Below are 25358 nucleotides of genomic sequence, written 5' to 3'. Positions count from 1 at the left end.
AAAAATTATGGATTTATTTTTACTTCCTTCTTAGGTGACTCTGGTTGAACTTTATAAGAACTTTGTAAGCCTTTTGCTCCATTTCAAATTGAAGTTACCCATAACACATTTCAATTCTAAATCTATGATCTTTTGGACCCTGAAAACCTAATCTATTCTCCCAATTTTGCAACTGATTTTAATGGCCCCATAGTATGCCTACCTGAGAAGAATTGCTAGTCAACTTGGATACTTCTTTCTCCTAACTTCCCACAGTCAACAATCACATCTCAAATCTTCCTACTTTCAAAAACCAAAAAATTTCATACTTCCATTTATATTATAAACACCTCAGATAAAGATCTCACTTTTTTCTCCTATGCCAATAGTCACCTAAGGGCCTAAATTAGTCTTTCAACCTTCCAGTTTCTCCTCAATTCCAATCAATATATATTTATTAAAGATCTGCATTGTTCAAGGCACTCTTAACAGTAGCAGAAGTTTCAAAGCTTAAAAAAAAGGTAGTTCTTGCCCTCCAGAAAGTGACATTCCATTAAGAGGATGTAGAAAATTCATTAATAAGCATCTTAAAAAATAATCAGAAGAGGAAGCAAAGGTTTCCTATCAGGGCTTCACAGAGAAAGTGGCATCTGAGCTGGGACGCTCAGGGAGAACAAGATTGGGAGCAAAAGAGATGCCAGGATGATTACATTCCAAGAATGAGAGATGGCCAGTGTGAATAAGTAGGAGATGGAGACAAGGGTCAAGCTAAAGGGAATAACTTGGTAGCCCGGAGTTTGTGAAGAGCACAAGTAAGAAATAAGATCAGAAAGGTAAATATATTACAAAGGGTCTTAAGAATCTGTAATCTGTTCCAGGGGTCCTTAACTTTTTTTTTCTGTCAAGGATCCCTTTGGCTCTGAAAGCAAAAGCTTTTTTACAGAATAGTGCTTTTAAATAACTGAATGGAACACTAAATTTCATTTAGAAGTTGGAAACATGGAATCTTTTTCCATCCAAGTTCACAAATACCTTGAAATCCAGCAAGGGATTCCTGTGAGGAGGGGGAGTTCATGGACAAGAGCTTAAGAACATTTGCCACAGGCTAGAGAGAGCCACTAAAGTTTCTTGAACAAGGGAGTGACACATGCTCAAAATCATATTTTAACAGGATGATTTGGGCAGATGGGTGGAGAACAGATTAGAAACAAAGTGTCCTGGGAACAAGAAAGATGATTAGGAAGTGATTACAGTAGTCCAGGGAGGTAGCCGTATGGATATAGAAAAGAGGACAGATATAAAAAAAAGTAATAGAGATATAATCAGACTCAGAAACTGATTGGATATGAGGGAGTGAGAAAGAAGTCAGAGTAAAGGATAGCTCCAACCTGGCTAACCAAGAATCCAGCAGGGAAGCTAGATGGTGTCTTTAGGGGAAAGATAATCAGCACCTTTTAAAGAACATTAAGTTTGATATGCCAGCAGGTGCTGTCCAGCACAAGCAGCTGGCAATTTTGGACTAAGGTTCAAAGAAGAAGTGGGGGCGGGATATGTAGATCAGGAAGTCATGTGCATAGATAATTGAATCCACAGGAGAAAATGGAATCACTGAAGGAGAATTTAAAAAAGAGAGAATTCAACATAGAGCCCTCAGGGGATATAAACAAGGAGGGGACAGGATGCTATTGCAGCAAAGGAGTCTAAGAACAATGCTAATTATAACTCTCATAAGACAGCCTAAGGTCCCATAAACATTCTGTACTGTCAATTCATTAAACTTTTCAGATCACTGAAGTTCCTAGTTCATTTTTTTTTTTAAAGACTAACTTGTTCACTGAGTGTTGAGCACATTTCTTAGCAGTTAGTAGGTGCTCAGTTTATTGCTTGATTGATAGCCAGCCACATATCTTCCTGACCTCAAGATCAGGGGATGTTAAATTCAGAGATAAAAAGGACCTTAGAGAAGAATATGTAATCCAATCCCTTGTTACAGAGATGAATAAATTCTGTTATAGGAAAAATTAACATTTTTGCCCATGGTGGTCGAATTGGGATATGAACATAGGTCCTTTAATTCCAAATCCGAAGCTCTCCCAGTTCACCTCCTGTAAAACTGCTTTGTGTATATTTAATAAATTTTCATCTTATTAGACTCAGCCCAGAGTTCTAAGTTACTGATCTTTTTAAATCAATACTTTAGCATCCAATGTCTTAGATATTGTTCCAAATTTTGTCATCTGCATATTTGATGAGCATAACAACTATATCTTTGTCCAAGTCATTAACAAAAATAGAGAATAGCATCGATCTTCCAGAGGTATTCCAAAAATGATCTTCCCAGCTGATACCAAACCATAAATGACTTCTGTTTTGACCCAATTAGCCAAACAATTCTAAATCTACCTAATTCAGGTTATACTCCTCTTCAAAAATATCATTTCCTCTCCACTCCCTAGAAAATAAAATATAAACTCCTGATCCTAGAATGAGGACCTCTAAAAGCTGTACCTTTTCAACTTTTTCTCATGCTACTTATTTCATTTCACAGCTATATTTATCAGCCAAATTGGACTGTTCTTTGCCCCTCTGTGTGTCATGTGACCCTTTTTCTTCTTTGCTCAGAGAATCCTTGGAGACATCTTTACACTTTTCTAACCTCCTCACCAAAACTGAAGATTCTTCATATTATATAACAACTGAGTTGCTAACTTTTTCATGAGATTTTGTTTGACCTCCCTTTGCAACTAACAGAGATCTTTCCCTGCTCAAATTTCTCACAGCACTTTTTCTTAGCCTCCCACTCTCCCTTATATCACTGAATAAATGTTCCCTCTCCTGCTTCTACTGTTAAATTGTGCCTTGAGAGGAGAATTTATCAAATAGCTTTATTTTATCTCCAATCAATACCCTCAGCACCTTATGCACTGTAGTATTTGATTAATTGAATTTAATGAAGTCAAATGTTTTAGTGAAGCAAAACTCAGTCACTGGCAAATTCTTGTCAAGTGTGTTGCACATATTCATTTTTCACCAAAATGAGGGAATTTCATTCACATGTCTACCAAACAGAGATTCAGATAGAAATATAAACAAGATCCCATATTTTACACAAAAATATTTATAGTGCCACATTTTACACTGGCAAAGAAATTGGTGGTAAACAAAAGGAACACCCATCAATTAGGAAGCAACTATAATTATCACATATAATTGAATGGAATATTATTTTTAAATGGCAAAGAATTCCATAAAACTTGAACAGGTTTGAATGAGCTGATACAAAGTAAGTTTAAAAGAAGTAGGAGAACAATTTACACAGAAAATAGCACCAGAAGACTGAAAAACTCTGTTCATTTTAGTGACCAATTACAACTTCAGATGACTGATGATAGGACTATTTCCTGCCTCTTGGCAAAGCTGGGGGACTGGAAGGATGAGACATATATGGTTAGAGATGATCAGCATGTTGATTTCCTCTCTTTAACTGTACTTAATTAAAGGGAAGATTCTATTGAGGTCAAGGAGTAGCCATTAGAATGTGACAGCAACTGTTTGTTTTTTAACTATCAAGCAAAACAAAAAAATTTTTTTAATGTATACATCCAAAAAACAAATCTAAGTCAAAACTTTAATGTTATGACTTTGAATCCCGGAGTGGGGATGAAGGAAACCAATTATTTCCAAATGCTTAATGTTGCTGTACATTATCATTACAAAGTAGCGCTGTCTATTCTCTTGTGTAACTGAGCTACTGCATTAAACATTTGTTTACATCCTTCTATGCCTTGTAAACATTGTCTAAACTAACCCTCATTTCCCCCAAAATTTTCTCTGACTGGCCAAAAAGCCAAAGGAAAGATAAGTGGTTTTATAGTATTCATCACCGAGAAACAGGATCATCTCATTCCTTTCCTCCTAAACGAAATCTCTTCGTTTACATTGACTTCTTCAATTCCTAACCCCAGCTTTTGGGACAGTAAAAGAGGAGGCTGCTGAGTATCAAGCACTGGACCCAAAATGAGGATGAACCAAATTCAAATCCTACTACCAACACTCAGTTATGTGACATTGAGAAAGTTCCTTCACTTCTGATTGTTTCAGTTTCCTTATTTGTACAATGGGGATAATAACAGCCCCTACAATTCCAGGTTCTTCTGAGGATAGGGTGGAGGTGAACCCTTGTGTCTCCTTTAATCTGTAAAAGAAAGGTGATTCAGGGTCTCAGGCCCCCCCCTGGGAAAAGCATTCCCTTCCCAGACAATGCCCTCCCCAAGTTAAGTGGTCTCATTCAGTTGGAGATTTCAGCCTGATAGTCCTATTGAGTGGCTTGAAACTCCAAGGTAAGTAATCTCTTCAACTGGAAATCTAAGCCCTGGGCATTGACAATATTAAAAGAATCTCATTCAATTTTGAATTGGAGCCCAAGCCTCAGACTGCTAATAAAAGACAACTCTGAACCCCGAATCTTTGCAGAAGTCTGAAATAGGATTATGCTTGCCCAGGAAGCATAATCTCTTCTTGGCAAAGCTGCCTGCCAGGACTTTTGCCCACTGTGAAGATATTCTCTTCTCAGTGTTAACCTTTACCTTTAGGGAGACCTAACAGGACCTTGCCACTAAGAAGTCTGTCTTCCTAGCAAAGCTTGGTACTGGCTTCTCAGGACCAAGAAAATTCCCTTTTGCCATATAGATTTTCGGGTTTGTGAATAATTTTCACATTGGACCTGCGTGGACCAGAGGGGATTTCCCCACCCCAATTCTGGCACCTTTTCATTACCACTAACCTCATCATTTGCATCTCATCAGATAGAATGAGACAGCATTTATAAAACTCTTTGCAAATCTGTTAAGTACTATTTAAATGCTAATTACCATTATTATTGATTAATGTTTTTTATTTAATTTGAAAAATAAAATCTTCCATAAGATACAGAAGAATATGATGAATATTCCTTTCAAGAAATCCTATCTGGAGAATGGGCAAGATGAACTCTTGCTGTCTCTCTCCCAAAAGTAAAAAGCTTTATCACAGAAGTGATGAGTACTTAAAGGCATCTCATTTTTCTCCTAAAGCTAGGTAGAAGGGGCAGTCATCCAATGGTTAGTATACTTAAAGTTAACTCTTCTCAAACTTTTGGGTCCCATAACCCCTTTACACACTTATAAAAATTAAGGCTCCTTCCCTAAAGATTACTTCTATTCCTTATTGTGGTACAGAGGAAGCAGCATTTACTCCTTCTTTAATGAATGCATTGGCAACATGAGATGGATTTTGGCTTCTTAATATCACCTGATAGAAGCCTGTGTCCAACTGGGTCAATAATTCCTGTCCTGAACTTCTAGTGATTGGATGCTTCAAGTAATGTGGTTATTGTCCGCAATTCCAGTGGACAAATCATTTCCACTTTAATCAAGAGGATAGATTTAAATCTACGAAGTCTAGAGTCTAAGCTTCACTATTCAAATATATCACCTGAACTCAAGCATCTGCTGTTATGTGACCTTGGACAAATTCAGACAAATTACTTAACCTCTTAGGGCTGCATATTCTTCAAATCACTTGAAGGGAGTTGAATCTAATAACTTTTAAAGTCTTTTCCAGCTCTAAATCAATAGAGTGTATGACAGTCTTTGAAATAATTGACACCTTTTCGGTCAGTCATTTTTCTTCTAAAAAACTTTTGGCATTAATAATGCCAAAAACTTTCAATAGATTCCACAGGGAAATAAAAACAAGAACCACATTTTTGTTTCTCTCCCTAAAAATGATTGACCAGCAAATGAGATTTCATTAGGTTCTGCCGATGGAGACTCCTATATAAAGCAACTCAATTCAATCCACAAAATCTCTGTTTTCTCCAGGAATCTACAGCCTAAAAATAGACAATGCCAGTGGGACTAGACCTGCTTCAGAAGCTTACAGAGGCAGAAATGCACTAAGTCAAGGTGAGGAATGGGAAGAAAGCATAACCGAAAATTTCTAAAAGGTGTTAACTACCTTCCTTTATTCCTCTCTATTGGTTTCCCTTTTCAAGTCTCCCTCTGAAGGAGAAAATGAGACAGGTGACCTTGCTCAGCCCTCTCTCACTTAAATCCAATTCACTTACATGTCATGGTATCACCTCCCTGTTGTCATAGTCAGCTCCAAGAACAAAGGACAAATAACAACTCTATAAGGCCTAGAAAGATTTATTAAAGAGGTATTCAGGGTAAATGCTTATTTATTTGTTTTAAGCCTAACTAGGTACACTGAATAGCATCTTCTGAACAAATCCTTCCTTACACAATGACTTTTCTGCTACTAAGTCAAGGGTTCTTAATCTTTTCTGTGTCATGGACCTCTTTGGGGAAGCATAGTGAAACCCATGGACCTTTCTCAGAAAAGAAAAAAATATTCAATTCAAAAAATGCATAATATTATAAAGAAAACTGATTATATCATCACACTTGTGAAAATATTTTTTTAAAAACAAGTTCACGGATGCCAAGTTAACGGTTCATTTTCTGAGAAAATTAAAATCGTCACCAGCCATAACCATTGGAAAAGAGCTCCAGGAGCTCTAACATTCTTTATATTTAAATTACTCTCTTACAGTAAAATTATTTTCCCAGCAGCTGCATTTTAGGGCCTTCATCTCCATTTTTCACCACTGGGAATAATTGATCTATTAGAGCGCTTGCAAGAGAACGAGGCTCAGGGAGCACATCTCGTGTGTCCCACTCAAGCAATCAAAAAATTCCAGCAATAAACAACAGCTAAATATATTCCCAGGATTTAAACACTGTCTAATATGCACTTTTGTCCCTGCCGAGCTTAGCCCAAGAGTTGAAATCATTCTTGTAGTGGAGACAATGTTTTCAGTGTGTGACTCTTCTCCAAAAGATTAGATATTGTTGATATTCCTGCTGGTTGCTAAGTGGAACCAGCTGTACCAATGAACCCCAACTTTAACACTTGAATTCTTCCATAAAAGGAAATCATGGTTAGAATTAAGCATTATCTGTATGATGAAGGCAAGGAAATGAGGGGAATAGTAAAGAGAGGAGTGGTATGGATTGCTATTTTTTCAGGCCAGTCAAATGAAGTCCTGAATGTTTTCTCTTTATACCCATTCAGAAACAACATTTGATCTAAAATTCCCCAAAATTTCTTCTTCCAGTAAGACCAAAAGTTTTTGTGTGCGTTTTCTTTTTTTAAATAAAAAATGGTACAATTCAACCTGGACCATACTCATTTAATGTATTGTTATTCGGTTTCAGTCATGTCTGATTCTCGGAGAGACCATTTTGGAGTTTTCTTGGCAAAAGTACTGGAGCAGTTTTCTATTTCTTTCTCCAGCTCATTTTACAGATAAGAAAACTGAGGCAAATAGTTATGTGACTTGCTAACACCACTAATAAGTAACTGAGGTCATATTCAAACTCATAGATGAATCTCCCTGATTTTAAGCCCAGTGCCCCCCCATACCTCATGACTAGTAATAACTTTAGAGACTTGATCTTTTAAGTGAGCTGTTATAATGAGCACTGATCCATGTCCCCAAAGCTGAAAAGAAATCAGAGCAGGTCTAATGAGAAACAGTGAGCCTAAGAAGACTCAGACAGCAGACCAGAAAAAATGGGATACATATTGCCTCTCTCTGTTATCAGGTTTCTTGTTGTAGCTTGGAGAGGAAAGCTCTCAAGGCAAAGGAGATCAGCTTGACTATTCCTGTGTCAGCTTTCAGACAATATCGGGATGAACCAGGGGCCAAGAACTTTCCATCAGAGCCTTCCTTGTGTTCTCAGAACTCCCTCCACTGCACCTAACAGAACACTCCACTCAGGGCAACCTTTAAAGTGTACTGTAAGAGCTACATTTCAGCCTGGACTTGAGCTGATAGACTGGTCCTCTCATGAAGCCTTTTTTCTTACTGCAAATTGTTTGTAAATGTTTTCATTCTGTATATTTCTGAACTATATTTTGGGGGCTCTGAAAAGCTACACACACACACACACACACACACACTCACTCTCTCTCTCTCTCTCTCTCTCTCTCTCTCTCTCTCATTTTAAATGCACAAATGTTTATTCCATACTTTTATCCAGTTTACTCAATTTATAAGGTCATTCAAGTCAGTAAAAGTCCCAAACATCTCTTGCAAAACTATCTCAAAGAAATGTTAAGGGAAGAATGATGCTTTTAATTTTATTTCATAAAGAAAGCCAACTCCTTATCATTACTATTGACTCTTAAAAGAACAAAGCAACATTGGTGAGTTTCTGAAACATTTTCTACAGAGAAAGACTCTGAAAGGGAAACACAAAGTGGTGCTTTGGAATTCCTCCCTGAAGGGAGGACAGACATTGTCAAAAAAAAAAAAAAAAAACTCTTGAAAATTTAACAAGCTCCAATAACATTTCTCAAGTATTACCTAGAAACAATGAAATCTTATGTCATCAGAGGGCAAGTCAACAAACATTTATAGACAGGATGATAGCTGGGATGTGAGCTGGAGAGAGAAAAATGGTATTCTGCACAGCAATAGGGAAGTTAAGAGAAGAGGAGAATTTTCAGGAAGAGAGAATAAGCTCGGTTTTGGACATGTGGAGTTTAAGAAGTCTAGGGAGGATCCAAGTTTGGGATGTCCACTAGACTACTGGAGAAATAAAAATGGAGGTCAGGAAAGAAGTCAAGGCTGAATAAACAGATCTGAGAACCATCCAAATAGAGATGATAATTAAATCCATGGGAATAGACAAGATCAGCTAAAGAAATGATGTAGAAGGAAAAGAGGATCCCAGAGCCTTAAACAACACACCACTGGCGGACCTCCCCTTGCTTAAGATCAAGCTAAGGTGTCTGCACTAATGCACTGCTGCACTAATGCACCACTCAGCAGAGCAATTTGGAACTGTGCCCCAAAGGGCAAACTGTGCCCACCCTTTGATTGAGCAATACCACTACTAGGTCTATCTCCCAATAAAAAGAAAAACAAGAGGAGAAGAACCTGTATGTACAAAAATATCTATAGCAGCTCTTTTTGTGATGTCCAAGAAGTGGATATTGAGGGGATGTCCATCAGTTGAGAAATGGCTGAACAAGTTATAGAACATGATTATGATGATAATACTACTCTCTTATAAGAAATGATGAGCAGGCTGCTCTCAGAAAGATCTGGAAAAACAAAATAAACTGATACAAAGTGAAACAAGTCAAACCAAGAAAAAAATCATATTACATTAATAGCAATGATGTATGATGATCAACTACAAATGAATTAGTTATATTCAGCAATATAATTCACCTCCAGACAAAGAACTGATAGTCTGAATGAAGATTGTAGCACACTTTTTCTCATTTTTCTTGGGGTTTTTTGTCTTCTTTAACAACATGATTCACGTGCAATTATGTTTTGCATGATTGTATATGTATAATCTAGATATCAAATTAATTGCTTTCTCAATGAGGGGAAAAGGAGAGAAGGAATTTGGAAGCAAAAAAAATTTAAATGAATATTAAAGATGTTTTTGCATGTAATTGGGGAAGATGAAATATTAACATTTTTACAGCAAAGGCATCAGAGAAATTTATCAGATAACTAGTAGAAAAACTCAGAAAGTTATGTCAGGAAACCTGAAAAGAAGGTATTAAGAGGAGGGTGATAATAGTGTCAAAGGCTTTAGAAAGCTTTTTTAAAAAGATAAAAGAGTAAGAAAAAGGTCACTGGATTTGGGAATTAAGGGTTCATTGGTAACCCTGGAAAGAATATTTTCAACTGACTAAAGAGGTCAGAAGCCAGACTCCAGAGTTAAGAACAGAGTGAGAGCAAAGCCACTGAGAGGAGCTATCCTTCTCAAGGAGGTGAGTCACGGAAAGGAGAGACTGTTGTACTTGCCATTGTTGTTCATCCTTCATTTTCAAAGAGGACCAATGACATTACAGAGGGATGTCCTGAGTTGTGCACGAACTGGATTTAGGTGAGACAGAATTGCCCAAAGTCATGCAAGAGCTAGTGGCAATAAACTGATCAAAGGAAGATTTTATTTTTATTTTTGAGAGTGGAAAAGAGATGGGCATATCTTTAGGCATCAGGGAAGAAGCCAGAAGACAGAGAGATTTCAAAGATAAATGAAAGAGAGGGGATGATAGAGGGGACAATATCTTGGAGCAGAAAGGAAGGAAGGAAGGAATGGAATCACTCATGCATGTAGAGGGCTTACAAGACACTGTCCAGGGGCTTAACTGGGAAGATAGACATCAATTCTAAGATAAACAACTGTACAAAGCAGTATAAACTGCTGTAGTTGGTTCAGAAATGGGATTCAAAATCAGGGATTCCAATGAGACCTTCTGGTTCCAAATTCAGTGCTCTTCCCAACAGATTGTCTTGGGAACAAACCCTGAAGGTAAAGATTGTGGAAGCTTTTCTATCATGAATTTAAGGTTCGATTTTTTTTTTTAGTATAGTCAGTCATAAGACCAAGATTGAGAAAAGATTTCTCAGACTCTCTAAATTATCCCCCCTCTTTCTAGAGCTATGGATACCGAGGACCAAAGAGCAAACAAACTGTTCTGCTCACAAAGGCACAGACAGTATTTGAATCTAGGTTGATCTTTCCAGGAGACCATTTTAGCAACCTCTTGCCTTCGGCATCATGTACCTATCGAGCCAGCTAGCCAGCCTTCAGTAATGAGCTATTCTGAAAGGAGCCCTGCCATCCAGGCATCAGAGATCAGCATTATCAGCAAACTAGGCCCCAACTAAGCTAAACACTCCCTAGGAACTACACGCATAATTTTGTCTTCAAAATCCCTTAACGCTCATTCTCAGGTTTTTCAACTTCTGGCAAACAGCAACTCTGCTAAATTCAAAAGTTCCCAAGATGTCTTGATGGGCTAACTCCTCAATCTAAACATTTCCTAGCAGGAGTTCTATGAAAAGAAGGAAAGGAAAAAAAAAAAAAAGACTGAAAGAGGGAGGGATAGAAGAGAAAGGGGAAGTTTGAGATGGAAGAGAAGTAGATATAGTGGAGAAGATTAACTGATCTGAGGAACAGAAGCAAGAGGAAGGAGGAAGGAGAAAGGGGGAACTGCTGAAATTAAAATTAAAAATCTGATAGAAATCACATTGACCAAGTTGGTCTCAGAGAAAAGCTGAGAAAAATCACTTCCCTAGTTTACTGCAGAGATGGGAACTATGCTCACAGAACACTGCTCATCCTGATCAACAAGGCTAATACAATTGAGTTTGCTTTTTAAATCCCTCTCCAAAAAATAAAATTCCCTCTCTTTCCTTTCAAATTTTTATTACAAGATATAGCTCACTGAAGAGGAAGGAAAAGATATATTCTGAAATGAAAGTTAAAAGAAAAATTACTAGTAAGAAAAGATTTTTTAAAAATCATGCCAAACAATGCAAATTATCACAAAATCTATTCCAAATTAATTATATTTTAGAACAAGATCCAAACTTCTATATGATTACAATGTCATAATATGAAATGCACTGAAAACATTAAACAGTGATTGGAATAAAAATCAGTAAAATTTCAAGCAACCTAAATGAATGATCTTGCCTCGTATGACACTGGTGATAGATAACTTTTTTTGGATGGGAAGCCTGGAGAGGAAGATAGGTTGGGGAAAGGGGGGTAGGGAGAGGAATGGAGATCCAGAGGAGGGGAAGGATGCCTGAGGCGACATTTAAACAAAGGATGAACTGAGGGAATCCCTCTTTTGGAGGGGCAGGGAGAAGACTGCAATCTAAGCCACAGTTATTGTCTCTAGAGATAACAGACACTGCTTCAAGGTGACCCAGTAATTCAATTTGAGTTTCTTTAGCTGGCCCAACACTGATTTTTTTCCCCTCCTAAACAAGTACGCAAGCTTAGGAGATACAAGTAAGCAAGCGCAGCCAGCCCATCCCCTCTTAATACAGGTGAAGAGTCATCCTAGAGAGGCAGACATATGGGCAATTGCTTTCATCTCCAGCAGGGAGTGAAATTAAGTATATTACATGTGACCACAAACTATCAGCCTTGAGATTGCCCAAGAAAAACTGGCATTGTCAACTTGAACCTGTCAGAATTCAAGTGAGCAAGAAACTGAGGATGAGCATCCTGAAAGATTTGGGGGCAATTTTAAGAGGCTAGAAAGGAATGAGTGCTTGCTGAATGTTGCTGAAAGGAAGGCTTTTCTGTTTCCAAATATACCCCACTGCTGACTCTAAATCACAAGGTGTGGGGTTTGTTTTTTTTTTTTGGGGGGGGGGTTGTTTTTATGAAATTCATCTCTAATTTATTTATATTTAGAAGACCTAAACTCATCTTTTTCTGGTTCAATGCAGGGTGCTAAAACTGTAGGCAACCTTTTGATTTTTTTTAAATGAGATAATTTATTTGGTTTCTACAAAAAAATTGTGATTAATATTAGATAGAGACTAACTGTGAACATTTGAAACAGATACATGGAACAACTCTTTTCCAGAAGTCCCTTGTGTTGAATAAGATAAATGGAAACTTTCATAATCAGAAATAAACTTTTCTCTATTTTTTCTTTAAACTTCCCATTTGGGAAAATGGGTCAAATTTATAAAAGGCCATTACATTAGAGTCCAAGCTCAATAACATTGTTCCTTGGCAGTGACTAGGATAAGACAACTCAATATACAGCAGCTACAAAATTAATAAAAATGACTTCATAATGCTCCATACCATCTTAATTTAATACTAAACTAGTAATAATTTTCAGACCATCTTATTTCTACTTCTACATCTTTCTACTCAATCATTTCTTTACCAAGCAACATGTTCTTAATCCACCATCCTCGTCTTCATCTACTTCAACAAAAACAATGGAGTTTATTTTGGGATTTCTTGGGCCTAAAAAGTAAGTTTTTGCTTTTAGCTTGCTGAACCTCAGTATTCCACACATTTTTCTGTTATCTTCTCATACTGACTTCTCAGCAATATTTGATACTATCACTCACTATCACCTTCTACATCTACTCTCATCCTGCTCCCTCCTGTTTTTCCCTCAATTTGTCTGAACTACATGTCCATTTGCTAACAAATTAATTACAACTACCCCCACTCTACCAACTGTGTGTACCCCAAGCCTCTGTCCTGGACCCTCTTTCCTTTTTCCTCTATGCTTTCTCACTTTGGTGATATGATTAATTCTCATGAGTTAAATTATCATCTCTAAGCAAATGATTCCCAGCTCTATACATTCAGGCTAAGTCTCTCTCCTGAAGTTTCATCTCTCATCACTATCTTATCATTAGACATTTCACATTAGAAGTCCTAGAGGTGTCTTAAATTCAACATGTGCAAAATAGAGCTCATTATATTTCCTCAAAACCTATCCTTCTTCCAAATTTCCCGATTACTGTTGAAGGTACCACCAACCATCTTTCTCAGGTTCACCACCTCAGTTATCATTCTCAACTTCTCCTTCATCCCACATATTGATCAGTTGCCAAAGCTTATCATTCCCATTATTATAACAACTCTCAATCCACCACCACCTTCTCTCCACTCCCATCAAGTCCAATCACATATCCCCAACACTATTAAATTGTCTCATAATCGATCTCCCTGGCCCAGTTCTTTCCCTAATCCAATGCATTCCCATATGGTTATGAAGATTGATATTCCTAAAGTTAGGTCTAATTGTATAACCTGCACTAAAGCCATAAGCTACAGTGTTCATCTATTTCTTCTAAAATTAAATATAAATTCCTCCATGGGGCATTTAAATCTTTACCACCTTGTCCTTTCATATATTTCCAGAATTCTTATTATACATTATTCTCCTCTACAAACTTTATACTAGAATATTTGGCCTCCAAACTTCCACTGCTCAAACAATGTATATTTTTTCTACAAAAACACTTACACTTACAGTATCAAAGACAGAGATATTATTCAAAATATAATCACTCAATCTATATACTGATTAAGTACTTACTTTGGCCTAAGCACTTAAGTAAAGCTTCTGTTGATAATTTCTCTGCTATTTTATCATTTTAGAAGTAAAGTAATTACTCCTTACTAAAAGCAGTTACTCTTTTCTTTCTCATGGCATTATACAGGAGGAGAAAGAATCAAAGATATGGCAAACCTACACAGTAAAAATCACGTGAATCATCATGTTCATTCACACACTTTTCTCCGACCATTCTGAGGAAACTCTTATATGGAGTCAAAGAGTTGTAGAGACCACAAAAAATGGGTAGACTAACTACTGTGTAAACTGAAGCATGAATTCCTACTAAACCAAAAGTCAGAATCCTTGATATATTTCTCCAATAAGTGACCATGATTATCAAGGATCTGCTTTCAGAATATCTCCAACAATAAGGAAATCATTACTTCACTATGGTGATTTATTCCATTTTCAGATAATTCTGTTAGCAAGTCTTCTTTATACTGAACCAAATTAAGCTTCATTATCACTTCTGCTCATTGACCCTAATTCAGTTCTGGATCTCAGAAAAAAAATCTGACTGCTTTTCCACAAGGCAAAGCATTAAAGAGTTTAACTACTACCCTCATTAAGACCCTCATAACTTCTCACCTGAATTACTACCACTAGCTCTCTCATTGGTCTCCCTACCTAAAGTCCCTATCCCTCTCCAGCCCAGCACTATTGCCAAACTTATTTTCCTTAAGTTCAGACTTGGTCATTTCATTATCATACTCAATAACCTCCAGTGTTTTTTCTATCACCTCTAATATAATTCAGAAGCTCATTTTGCTTTGCTTTGAAAGATTCTCACAATTTTGCAACAACCTATCTTTCCAGTCTCAGTATGTAATTTTCCCTTTTGGACGCTCCATAGTCAGTCAAATTGAACTTTTCTCTGTTCCTCACATGTAACACTTGGATGGATTCCCTTATCTGTGCCTTACCACTGACCATCTCCTATGGTTGAGAGGCACTCCCTTCTTCCTCCATCCCTTTGTTCAGAATCCATCTCTTCCTTCAAGATACAGGTCAGGTATCACGTTCTACATAAAGCCTTTCTTCAGTCTCTAACATACTTATGCTTTGTCTCTAAAACTACCTTGAATTGAATTACCTGGTATTTATATTTTCATATTTAATATGCATAATGTATATTTATAATTCATCCATATGTGTATAATCTGTGTTTGTGTACATGTGTGTGTCTATACACATACATACACACACATCCCTTTGTAGTTCTTGTCTCTCCATTAGAACGAAAGCTCCATGGCGGGAGAAATTCTCTGCAGCCTAGCTTGGAATATAACACATAACAAGCATTTAGCAAATGCTTGTTGATTTACTGACTGATCACTCTTACGTCATTGCCAGGTTGTCCATTTTCTAAGTAAAATCTCCTCATTTCTTTGAAAGGCTTTTCAGAAGAGATGATTTCAAGTTCCTTTCATCACCCAAGTTCCTCTTAGGAGGATATTCCAGCTGTGAATGGACTAGCTCCAAGTACACAGGACTTTTTATCACTTTCTTGTTCTGGACATGATATTTTTACTAATGCAGCCTAATATTGCATTAGCTTCCTTGGCAACAAACTCACACCAACTTACTATGCTGACTCATATTAAATTTAAGATCCACTGAAAGCCACTGGGATTTTTCACATGAACTGCTATTAAGTCACATCTTACCTAACTTTTACTTGTACTATTGATTTTTGCTTTTGACTTAACTGAAGGTTAACCTATAGTCATCTTGTTAAATGTGGACCTGTTGTATTTTAATCTCTTGAGATTATTTTGGTCCCATCACAAGATATATTTGAATACTGGCTAAATCACTTATCAATGATGTCACTGCAGGACCTTAACTTGCTCAGGTGTAAAATGTACATGTATAGATACATTGTCTCTCAGTATTTAAGGAAGAAGGAAGGGGGGAGGGAAGCAAGGAAAAAGGAAAGGAAGGAAAGGAAGACAGAAAAGAAGGAAGGAAGGAAGGGAGGAAGGGAGGAAGGAAGGAAGGAAGGAAGGAAGGAAGGAAGGAAGGAAGGAAGGAAAGAAGGAAGGAAGGAAGGAAGGAAGGAAGGAAGGAAGGAAGGAAGGAAGGATACAGATAGATAAATAGACAGACAGACAGACAAATGGATAATGAATGGATAGAGAGATGGATACAGATAGAGAGAGAGATAGATACAGACAGATGGACTGACAGATGGATGGAGAGATGGATCCATATAGATATAGGTAGATACACAGACAGACAGATGAATGCAGAGATGGAGAGATGGAGAGATGGAGAGAGAGAAAGAGAGAGAGAGAGAGAGAGAGAGAGAGAGAGAGAGAGAGAGAAAGAAAGAGACAATGTACTCTAAAAAACCCTTTCCTAGATGACTCCTCTCTACTTTTCCAGGATTACTGGACATCATTCTTCCTTACACACTCTAAAATTCAAGGAAACTCTGCTGAGCTGCTATTTCTCATACATGCTATTCCAATGCTCATGCTACCTCTGTCATCTTTGTGATCCAGAATAAGACACTTTCTTTCTCTCAAGCTGGGTTTTTTTGTCTGTAAAATAGAAATAATAAAACCAACACTGCCCTATCTGACACAGGACGTTGAAAGGAAATCACTTTACAAACTATTGCGTTCTTTATAAATCCAGAAATAGAGTTGTCCCAAAAGTCTTAGTGAAGTTCTAAGCTTTATTAATAGACTTAAATAAACTCAAAAGGGCAATTAGGCTTTTGGAACAGGTCTGGATTTCAAAGGGAAATGAGGTTAGCTTGTAATGCTTTTATTGAGTCCAAACTAGCTCTGGTCACAAGAAGCAATATTTATAGAGAAGCAAGAAAATGGTCTTTGGAGGAAGTTTAAATCCCAGCTTACAAATTTGCTCACTTTCTTCCTTTAGATGGTATGTCTTATCTTCCAATATAATGCAATACAATTATATAAACCCTTACTAAGAACCTACGACCTACTAGGAAGGAGGCAGCTGTGTGGATCAGCGCACTGAGTATGGGCCTGGAGTCAGGAATTCAAGTCTTCCCAGACATTTTCTAGCTGCTGTGTAACCCTGGGCAAGTCATTTCATAGAGATTTTTGCCTTAATTCATGGAGAAGGCAGTGATAAACCATTCCAATATCTTAGCTAAGAAAACCCCATGGACAGAAAGCCCCAGGTTCATCAAGAGTAAGACATGACTGAAATAACTGAACCACAACCAAATCTGCCAGGAACCTCCTATGTGCTTATCTGTCTATCCCTAGTGCCGTGCACAATGACTGTTATACAGTAGGTGCTTAATAACTGCTTACTGACTCTAAACAACTACCAATGAGACCAAAGCCATAACACCGACTTAATCAGAGGAGCCTGGGCTCAATCGTGGCTCTGTGACTTAAAATTCTGTGACTTTGATCAAGTCAATTATCTCCTTGGTACTTTAGCTATAAAATGGGGGGATTGGGCCAGAGGAACTCCAGGAAACCTGAGGCTCCAGATCTGTGACCCTAACTCGTTCAGTTTCTGGACTTTCTGCTCCTTCCCTGGCAGGGTCAGGATCATAGTAACATCCGCCCTGTCTACCTCCCAGGCTCATTGTGAGGAATGAGCACAGAGCTTATTTTTAGGACTTGTAATCAGCGGTTCCTTTTCTAAGTGCTCCCAAGGCACAAACTTAATAACCCATCCTAGACTTATGCCAGGGATCGGCACTGTACCGCCAAAATCTAGCTTTTTTGTCTCACTGACTCCCCCCAACCCTCAACACACTGAACACTTAAAGCACTAATCTAAGAATGACTTTTCATACAGAATGAGAGAAAAAAAGAGAGACAGAGACAGGGAATAGGAATGGTTATTTCTATAGGATACTTTAGGGAAAAAAATAAAATAGAACAATGCTTGAATTTGACATGGCAAATAAAGAAATATTTACAGCTTTAAAAAAAAAATATATATATAGACACACACACACATATATATATATATATATATATATATCACTAACCACCTTTATAGAGAAGTCTGGGAATGGTTTTGTGAAAGAATAGAAACACTAAAGGTATGAGGGAAAACCAGCTATTTAAAAATAATCTTCTACTGCAGTTCATTATTATCACATTGCTTTTTGACAGAAATCCTCAAACCCTGCTTCCAATCTGGCCCCTCAAAGTCACAACTGCAGGGAGTAGGAGAGGGGTCCCATTACCACCAAAGAGCAGGACCTTGGCAACATCAGCACTCTGTACATCACTGACACTGCTCCCTTGACTTTTCCCAAATATCATGCATGGAAACAATTCTGATGAACGGTGCTAAACTACTTCTCCTACACACACACTCATATTCTTTCTGTCTCTCTGTCTCTGTTTCTCTCTCTCTCTCTCTCTCTCTCTCCCTCTCTCCCTCTCTCCCTCTCTCCCTCCCCTTCCTCTCTCTCTCTCTCTCTCTCTCTCTCTCCCCGTCTGTCTCTGTCTCTCTCTCTGTCTCTCTCTCTCGCTCTCAAACACACACACACACACACACACCACCTCCTATTTTACCCAAAGTCCTTGGTACTATCAACATCAAAAATGACAGGGTTTCTTAGTGGAAATATCAATGAAAAAGACATTCTGTCCCCCGGGCTGCCAAAACACATAAAAACCATAGAATCATTCTTCTGACTTGCTTCTATGTTGTCTCCCTCTGTACTAGAACGTGAGCTCCTTGAGATCAGGGAGTTGCCCTGCTTTTCTATTTTTGTCTCCATTTGTCTGCTCATATTAAACACTAAAACATAAATTAGAAACAGATATAGATAAAGACATAGATACAGGGATCCTCCACCTTTTTAAATATAAGGCCAGTTCACTGTCCCTCAGACTGTTGGAGGGCCGGACTATAGTAAAAACAAAAACTTTGTTTTATGGGCTTTTAAATAAAGAAACTTCATAGCCCTGGGTGAGGGGGATAATCGTTTTCATCTGCCACATCTGGCCTGTGGGCCGTAGTTTGAGGACCCCTGAGTCATCTTTCAAATTTATATTGTCTCAATTTTATATTTTTCATTCGTAAATTAAAGACAAAGAAAAAGAACTAAATATTAGGGAGGGGAATAAAAACTTTCATCCATTTATATTGTTGTAGAACCTTTTCCTGCTTCTTCTTGCCTCACTCTCTATCAGCATGGAACTGAATGGTATAAATTTATAAAGACCAAACTTGGCCAAAGGAGCAGTATGAGCAAAGACTTCTCCCATCCTGCTTTGCAGAGATGAGGGGACAAGGTAGCAGTGTGAGACACTGCATACAATGTCTCCCTTCTTAGATATGGTACTTTTACTAAACTACTACTTTTTTTTTTATTTGTAATTTTCTAGAATGAGTAAGGAAGAGGGATACAGAGAACAAGCAATATTAAAAACTAACCAAAAATCACTTTAAATGTTTTGATAAAAGAAATTACCAATATGTTATCAGATAAGAGGCAAATTAGATATAAAGTTCACCAAAAAAGAACACTTACTTGCTTTTTCCTTTGTACACAGTGGCATAAGACCCTTCTCCCAGTTTCTCCAGTTTTTCATAAGAGTCAGCTTTTCCAAATTTGGGACTTGTGGGCTAAACAAATGAGAAAACTCTCTTTAGAAAAAATACTAAATTTATTTTAAGGAAAAATTTGAAATAGGCAAATTCTATAATGAATGAAATTATCTCTTGTAACTTGAATATATACTCTATATTGCCTTTCAAGCAAAAATACTTAATGGGTTGGGGTTTTTCCCCAAGGATACAGTATTCAAAAAAGCCTGCAAGTGGTTGTCAATTTTAATCACTTGTTTAAATCATAAGAATCAAAGAACTATTTGCCTCATCAATAATAGATTTTGTTTCAAATGTATATGCTAATTATCACTCTGAGTAGATAAAGAAATTTATCCCAAAAGCTTTAATTCAACAAATTTTTCTTTATTGTACATTAAATAGATGTTTGTAGATCAGAACGTCATTCAATGGACAAATATCTGTCTGCTCCAATACTATGATGGGTGATCAGTAGTGAACTTGTAGGGTACAATAGAAAATTGAATAACTTTGTTTACCAATATTTTGTTTACTTGTATGAGAGTGTGTGTGAGTGTGTGTGTATGATGTAATGTGTTGAAACTCCCAATTTTGTTTAACAGAACATTTTTTTTAAGGAGGGACAGGGAATTAACCAGCACCAACACTGCAATCAACAAAGATTTCTTAAAGATATCACAATGATAGAGAGTATATGAAGCCTGATGACAACCATGAGATTTAGATCTTTCACTATATTGCTTCCACTCAAGACATCAAGGAATTATTTTATAGTTTGTTTGTAGTACATTTGGACATCAATTACTTTCCCATCTCTGCGCTTATTTTCAACACTTTCTATTTTTCCCATTACCCAGTTCTTCACCAGACGCTATAAATTGTCTTAAAGACTTTCTTAGGACCAGGAATATGCCTTAATAATGGTAATGCTGTGCATTCCTTCCCTATCAGGTAGACTTCTGTACATGTACTAGGCTGGCTATAAAACAGCCAAGTGGAACTGAAAGATCTTAAAGAACATTTAGATAACATAATATGAAATTATAGTCACCAACCACACATAGCTATGGTTGAATCCCACTCTGACAACGACGTAACCCATTAGAAGGATGACTTTTAAAAGGCAGATTAACAAAATAACAACAAAGAAAAAAAAAGAAACTAACTTATCTTTTTAGCTTGTGCTAAATATTCCAAATGTGGATTATAGTTCTCAGTAACGATTGCTTCAATAGACAAATTTTCTTATTGGGAATGGGAAATCAACAGAAACAGAAATTATGAAAATGCTGCTTTTTAGATAGGAATTATCAATCTAACCCCAAATAATGAGGATAGGTAATAGGTAGATACAGTGGTAACAGCTGAATAAAACCAGGAAGAAAATGGAGGCAGGAGGAGTGGGGGGAAGGGGATAACAAAAAACAAAAAATATGAACAATTCTGGAAAACCTCCACTTTGTTGCCCATCGTGATACAACCAGCCACGTCTCCATCTGCCTGCTGCTGCTGACTTAGTTCACCCCTACCTAAGATCTGAGGCTTCCATCCTATCATGGAGTGTTTTCAGGATCTAGTCTCTGGAAAAGTGTTGTTGTTTAGTCCTTTTTCAGCCCTGTTCACTTTTCATGATCCTTGGAGTTTTCTTGGCAAAAACACAGGAGCAGTTTGACATTGCCTTCTCTAGCAAGTTTTACAGATGGGGAAACTGAGGCAAATAGGGTCACACAACTAATAAGTGGTGAACCTGAATTTAAACTCACAAGAATGCTTCTTCTCTCTGTCCCAATTTACTAGGCAAGTAAAATCCATTCATCTTTGAATGTTAGGAATCAAGGCCAAAACCAATCAATTGGTGGCAAAGTACCATCGGGTCCATAATGTCCGATATAAGATCCTGCTTCAGCTTCGGGTGCCATCCATCCATCTCACCATCGGCTGGTTGACCCTATTTTCAATCTGCCAACAGCCAAATTCACCCCCGTGAATACTCCCCATGGATGGCATCTTCTCCCACTGAAGGCAAGAAGGTCTCTTCTTTTTAAAATATATTTCTATCTCCAGCATTTACTATGCTCCCTCACATATAAAACAGACTTAATAAATGGTTTTTTACTCAAGACTTGTATGAACTGATACAAAGCAGACATAAGTCAAACAAGGAGAAGAATTTAAATAAAGAGTACAGTAACATAATGGAAAATACATTTGAACTTGTGAGCCACATTTCTACCCTCTTGGCCGAGCAGAGACATACTAGAAGTAAAGAAGGAGGCAAATATCTTCAGACATAGCCTATGGGTGAATTTGTTTTATATTATCATATTCTTTTTTTTTTAAAGGAAGGATTTTATTTTGGGAGGGGATGAAACAGGGGAGATCATTAGTGTTAGGGAGCAGAGCAGAGAGAGTCAAAAAAGGGTAGATGGGGAAACAATACCAATAAGGCAAAAGTAATAAGAACGAAATAAAATGTTTTAAATCATTTTTGAAAAAAACATGGATGATATTCATGCATAGAATTTCATGACAAACATAGTTTATACCATGAACTGGAAATTCCTGCTTTGTGATCCTTTTGACTTTAAAAAAAGAAATTGGGGTTTTCAGATCTGTGATATTATGCTTATAGAAGATGTATTGCTTAGTCATGTCCAACTCTTCATGACCCTGTGGATCATACTGTCCAAGGGGTTTTCCTGGCAAAGATACTGTAGTAGTTTGCCATTTCTCCAATGCATTAAAGCAAACAGAGGTCTCTGGGAGTCACATAGCTAATAAACATGTGAGACTGTATTTGAACACAGCTCTTCCTGACCCATTGCTCTATCCACTGAGACAATTAGTTTCCTAACTAAAGGACTACTTTTACTTCCCTCCCAATCAAATAAAATCAGTCTTAGAAAGTTGTCTGATTTTTGGTCTGATTTTTCTTATACAACATGACAAATATAGAAATATGTTTAAAAGAATTGCACATATTTAACCTATACCTGATTGTTTGCTGTCTTGGGGAAGGGAGCAGTAGGGGAGAGAGGGAAGGAGAAAACACAAAGTTTTATAACACAAAGTCTTATAAAAATAAATGATGAAAAGGATCTTTGCATATATTTTTGGAAAAATAAAATAATATTGAAAAAATTTTTAAAGTTACCTTAAAGATACCCAAGACACTAAGATGTTGTTACTTGTCCAGGGTCACAAATTGAATGTATTATAGGCATTTTGAGACCTTTCCTTTAATTCAATCCATGGTCCTACTTTGCTTCTTCCCCTAAACTCTTAAATATTTTAATATCTTAAAACATGAACTACTTGTAAAAAATCATGTTAGTCTACTCATTCAACATATTACTTTAAAAATATATGCCTCTTCTTCATTTTAATAAACCAGTTTTCAGAGAATATTGAATTTGTGGAATCGATTAAGTAGGACACTAATTCACTTTACAGAATCTGAAGCCTCAGATTTCACAAACTGAGAGAGATGATTTATTATATGGCAGAAACTACCCATACTAGTAACGGATAATATTACAACTTGTATCTAATCCAATCCAACGTCCACCCCTTCAAAAAGTCTTTGCTGAGGGAGGTTATAGAAAGAAGGGAGGGAGAAAAAATCTGGAATACAAGGTTTTGCAAGGGTAAATGTTGAAAATTATCTTTGCTGATATTTTGAAATAAAACGCTATTATTAAAAAAAGAAAGAAAGAAAAACTAAAAAGTCTGCTGATTCTCCCTGATTGAGATTGCTCATGCCTCAGATTTCTTCCTAACACTTGCTTTGTATGGGCCCCTCCTTTGTATATTGCCTAATCCGAATTATCAGTGTATAGTTTATCCCCCTTGTTAGGCTATAATGCCCTTTAAGGAGGATATCCTTTCATTTTTGTAAAAGTTATATGAATTCAAAGACTGAGTTGGGGGGCTTTGGAGGCAAGGAAAAATGCTTATCACCAGGGAAATGATCTCACATAATGAACTCAAATAACTCTGAAAGTGCTACAAAACTCACAATGTCACATCCAATATACCACTCCCCTCACCATATACTATTGTTGTTTGCCCTTCATTCTTGAAGAAGATCAAGGACACGGTTGATGCTTTGAATATAAATTAGATTTATGTGAGGGAGAGTTGCCCAAAGTAAAAAACCTCTGATTATATCCCATCCCTTAGACTCCTCCCACCCACTCCCCACACTTCCTAATAACTTTTTTTTTTGCTAAACTTGTCATTTTAATACACGTATAAAAAATGTTACTAGTGTTTTTAAAAAAATCATCTGATATTAAAATGGCAAGTTTGGCAAAAAAAAAAAAAAAAAAAAAAAAAGAGCTGTTAGAAATGGGGTCAACAAAGAGTGATTCAACTGAAATGACTTCACAACACAAAAGTGGCGACAGAAGCAAAGTTTCAGTGGGAGGATTTGATTGCCCTCAGAATCATGGGGCTTTGATGGAACATACCAATTCCAGGGTTAACCATGTAGCCCTCTTAACCTACCTTTTCATGACAACCTATCTCCTGGTGAGATGAAACGGGACAAATTTAACAAATGCCCTGGGAACACATTTTTAACCATCACAGAAGATTATCAAAAAAGAGAGAAAACAGGATAAAATGGATGAAAAGTACACTGAATTAGGAATCCAGAAAGCAGAGTTCTAATCTACCACTGATGCAGGCTATGATCTCACAAAGTTGCTTTACATCCCTGGTTTCAGTTTTCTCATCTATAAAATGATTGATTTCTACTGTTCCTGTCTGATCTAAATGCTGTGAATATACCAAGAAAGCAAAGAATTCTTAATCAAGAGTCCAGAAACTTGTCTGTATGACTTTTGCTAATACATTTTGATAACTGCATATCAAAAGAATTAATTTCCCTTTGTAATTGTATGGTGTTTTATTTTTAATTTTATATATTTAAAAACATTATTCTGAGAAACGATCCATGGGCTTCACCAGAATGCCAAAAGCATCCATAAACATTAGAAAAAAAAGTGAATTCTTGATATAAAGGAGATTAGAAACTTTGGATATGAAATGAAAAGTGATCTAAAAAGAAAAGGATAATGTCTTTTCAGAACAAGATATATTTCCAAAAAGCTTCATTAAGAAGGTTAACCTTCTTACCTTAGCAATAAACAATTCTGGCATTATATTCACAGGAAACCACCTGTTTCCTCTTTCAGAAACTCCTGAGATACGACTCCTAGACTGAACTGAGTCAAAGAAGATTTAATGGAAAATTACATTTAAAACCACCTGACTATCCTTGTGTGAGCTGTGTGGGTTCTGTTCTCATGCATTTTTCATCACCGTCAAACAGCTTGAGAATGTCACACTTTACCATCACATTCCTGAGCCCAAGTTTTAAATAGAAAAATTTTAAAACTACATTAAACTTCAATATGAAATGATCTTCAAGGGAAAAATATTATGTTCACAGTTCCACAGTAAATTATTTAAAATCAGAAAGGGTAGTCTATCTGTTTAGTGAGGTACTTCGAAAGGAGTAACTTCAGCCTAAGAAAAACCTTAAAATGACAAAAGAACAGGCAACACAGAGTCCTTTAATCTTCTGAAGAAGCCAGTGTTCCAGCCCAAAAAACAGGAAACTTCCAGTGACCCTAATAGGAATCCCTAATGCATTATTATCTAAAGGAGAGAAGATGTTTGGTCTATAAAGGAAAGATGCCTGTTGAATTAAACTGACAAGTGTTGATTGGGTTTGCATTCAGAATTCAGGGTTTTGAATTTCAATCTTGGGTCCACTATTTACTACTCAAGTCTCTGGGTCTCTGGGTCTCACTGAACTCACACTTAAAATGAAATCAATGGAT

At 36.9% G+C, this 25358-nt stretch overlaps 1 protein-coding gene across 9 annotated transcripts in view; it reads right to left on the bottom strand.

Moving 5' to 3' along the window:
• Window positions 1-25358, bottom strand: part of CDK14 (cyclin dependent kinase 14) — a 673115-nt gene that overhangs the window by 404766 nt on the left and 242991 nt on the right. For all 9 annotated transcript variants that reach the window (XR_004229802.1, XM_031939988.1, XM_031939989.1 and 6 more), the window contains one exon: window positions 19448-19542. Coding sequence is in view for 8 of the 9 variants with exons in the window: in XM_031939988.1 (XP_031795848.1) it covers window positions 19448-19542 (95 nt within the window). In the remaining variant the exon portion in view is untranslated. The remainder of the gene's footprint in view (window positions 1-19447; window positions 19543-25358) is intronic.

This window comes from Sarcophilus harrisii, chromosome 5, assembly GCF_902635505.1.
Source record: "Sarcophilus harrisii chromosome 5, mSarHar1.11, whole genome shotgun sequence".
Lineage (NCBI taxonomy): Eukaryota > Metazoa > Chordata > Mammalia > Dasyuromorphia > Dasyuridae > Sarcophilus > Sarcophilus harrisii.
Note: the sequence above shows the minus strand (reverse complement) of the source record. Positions and strands in the feature narration are given on the sequence as shown.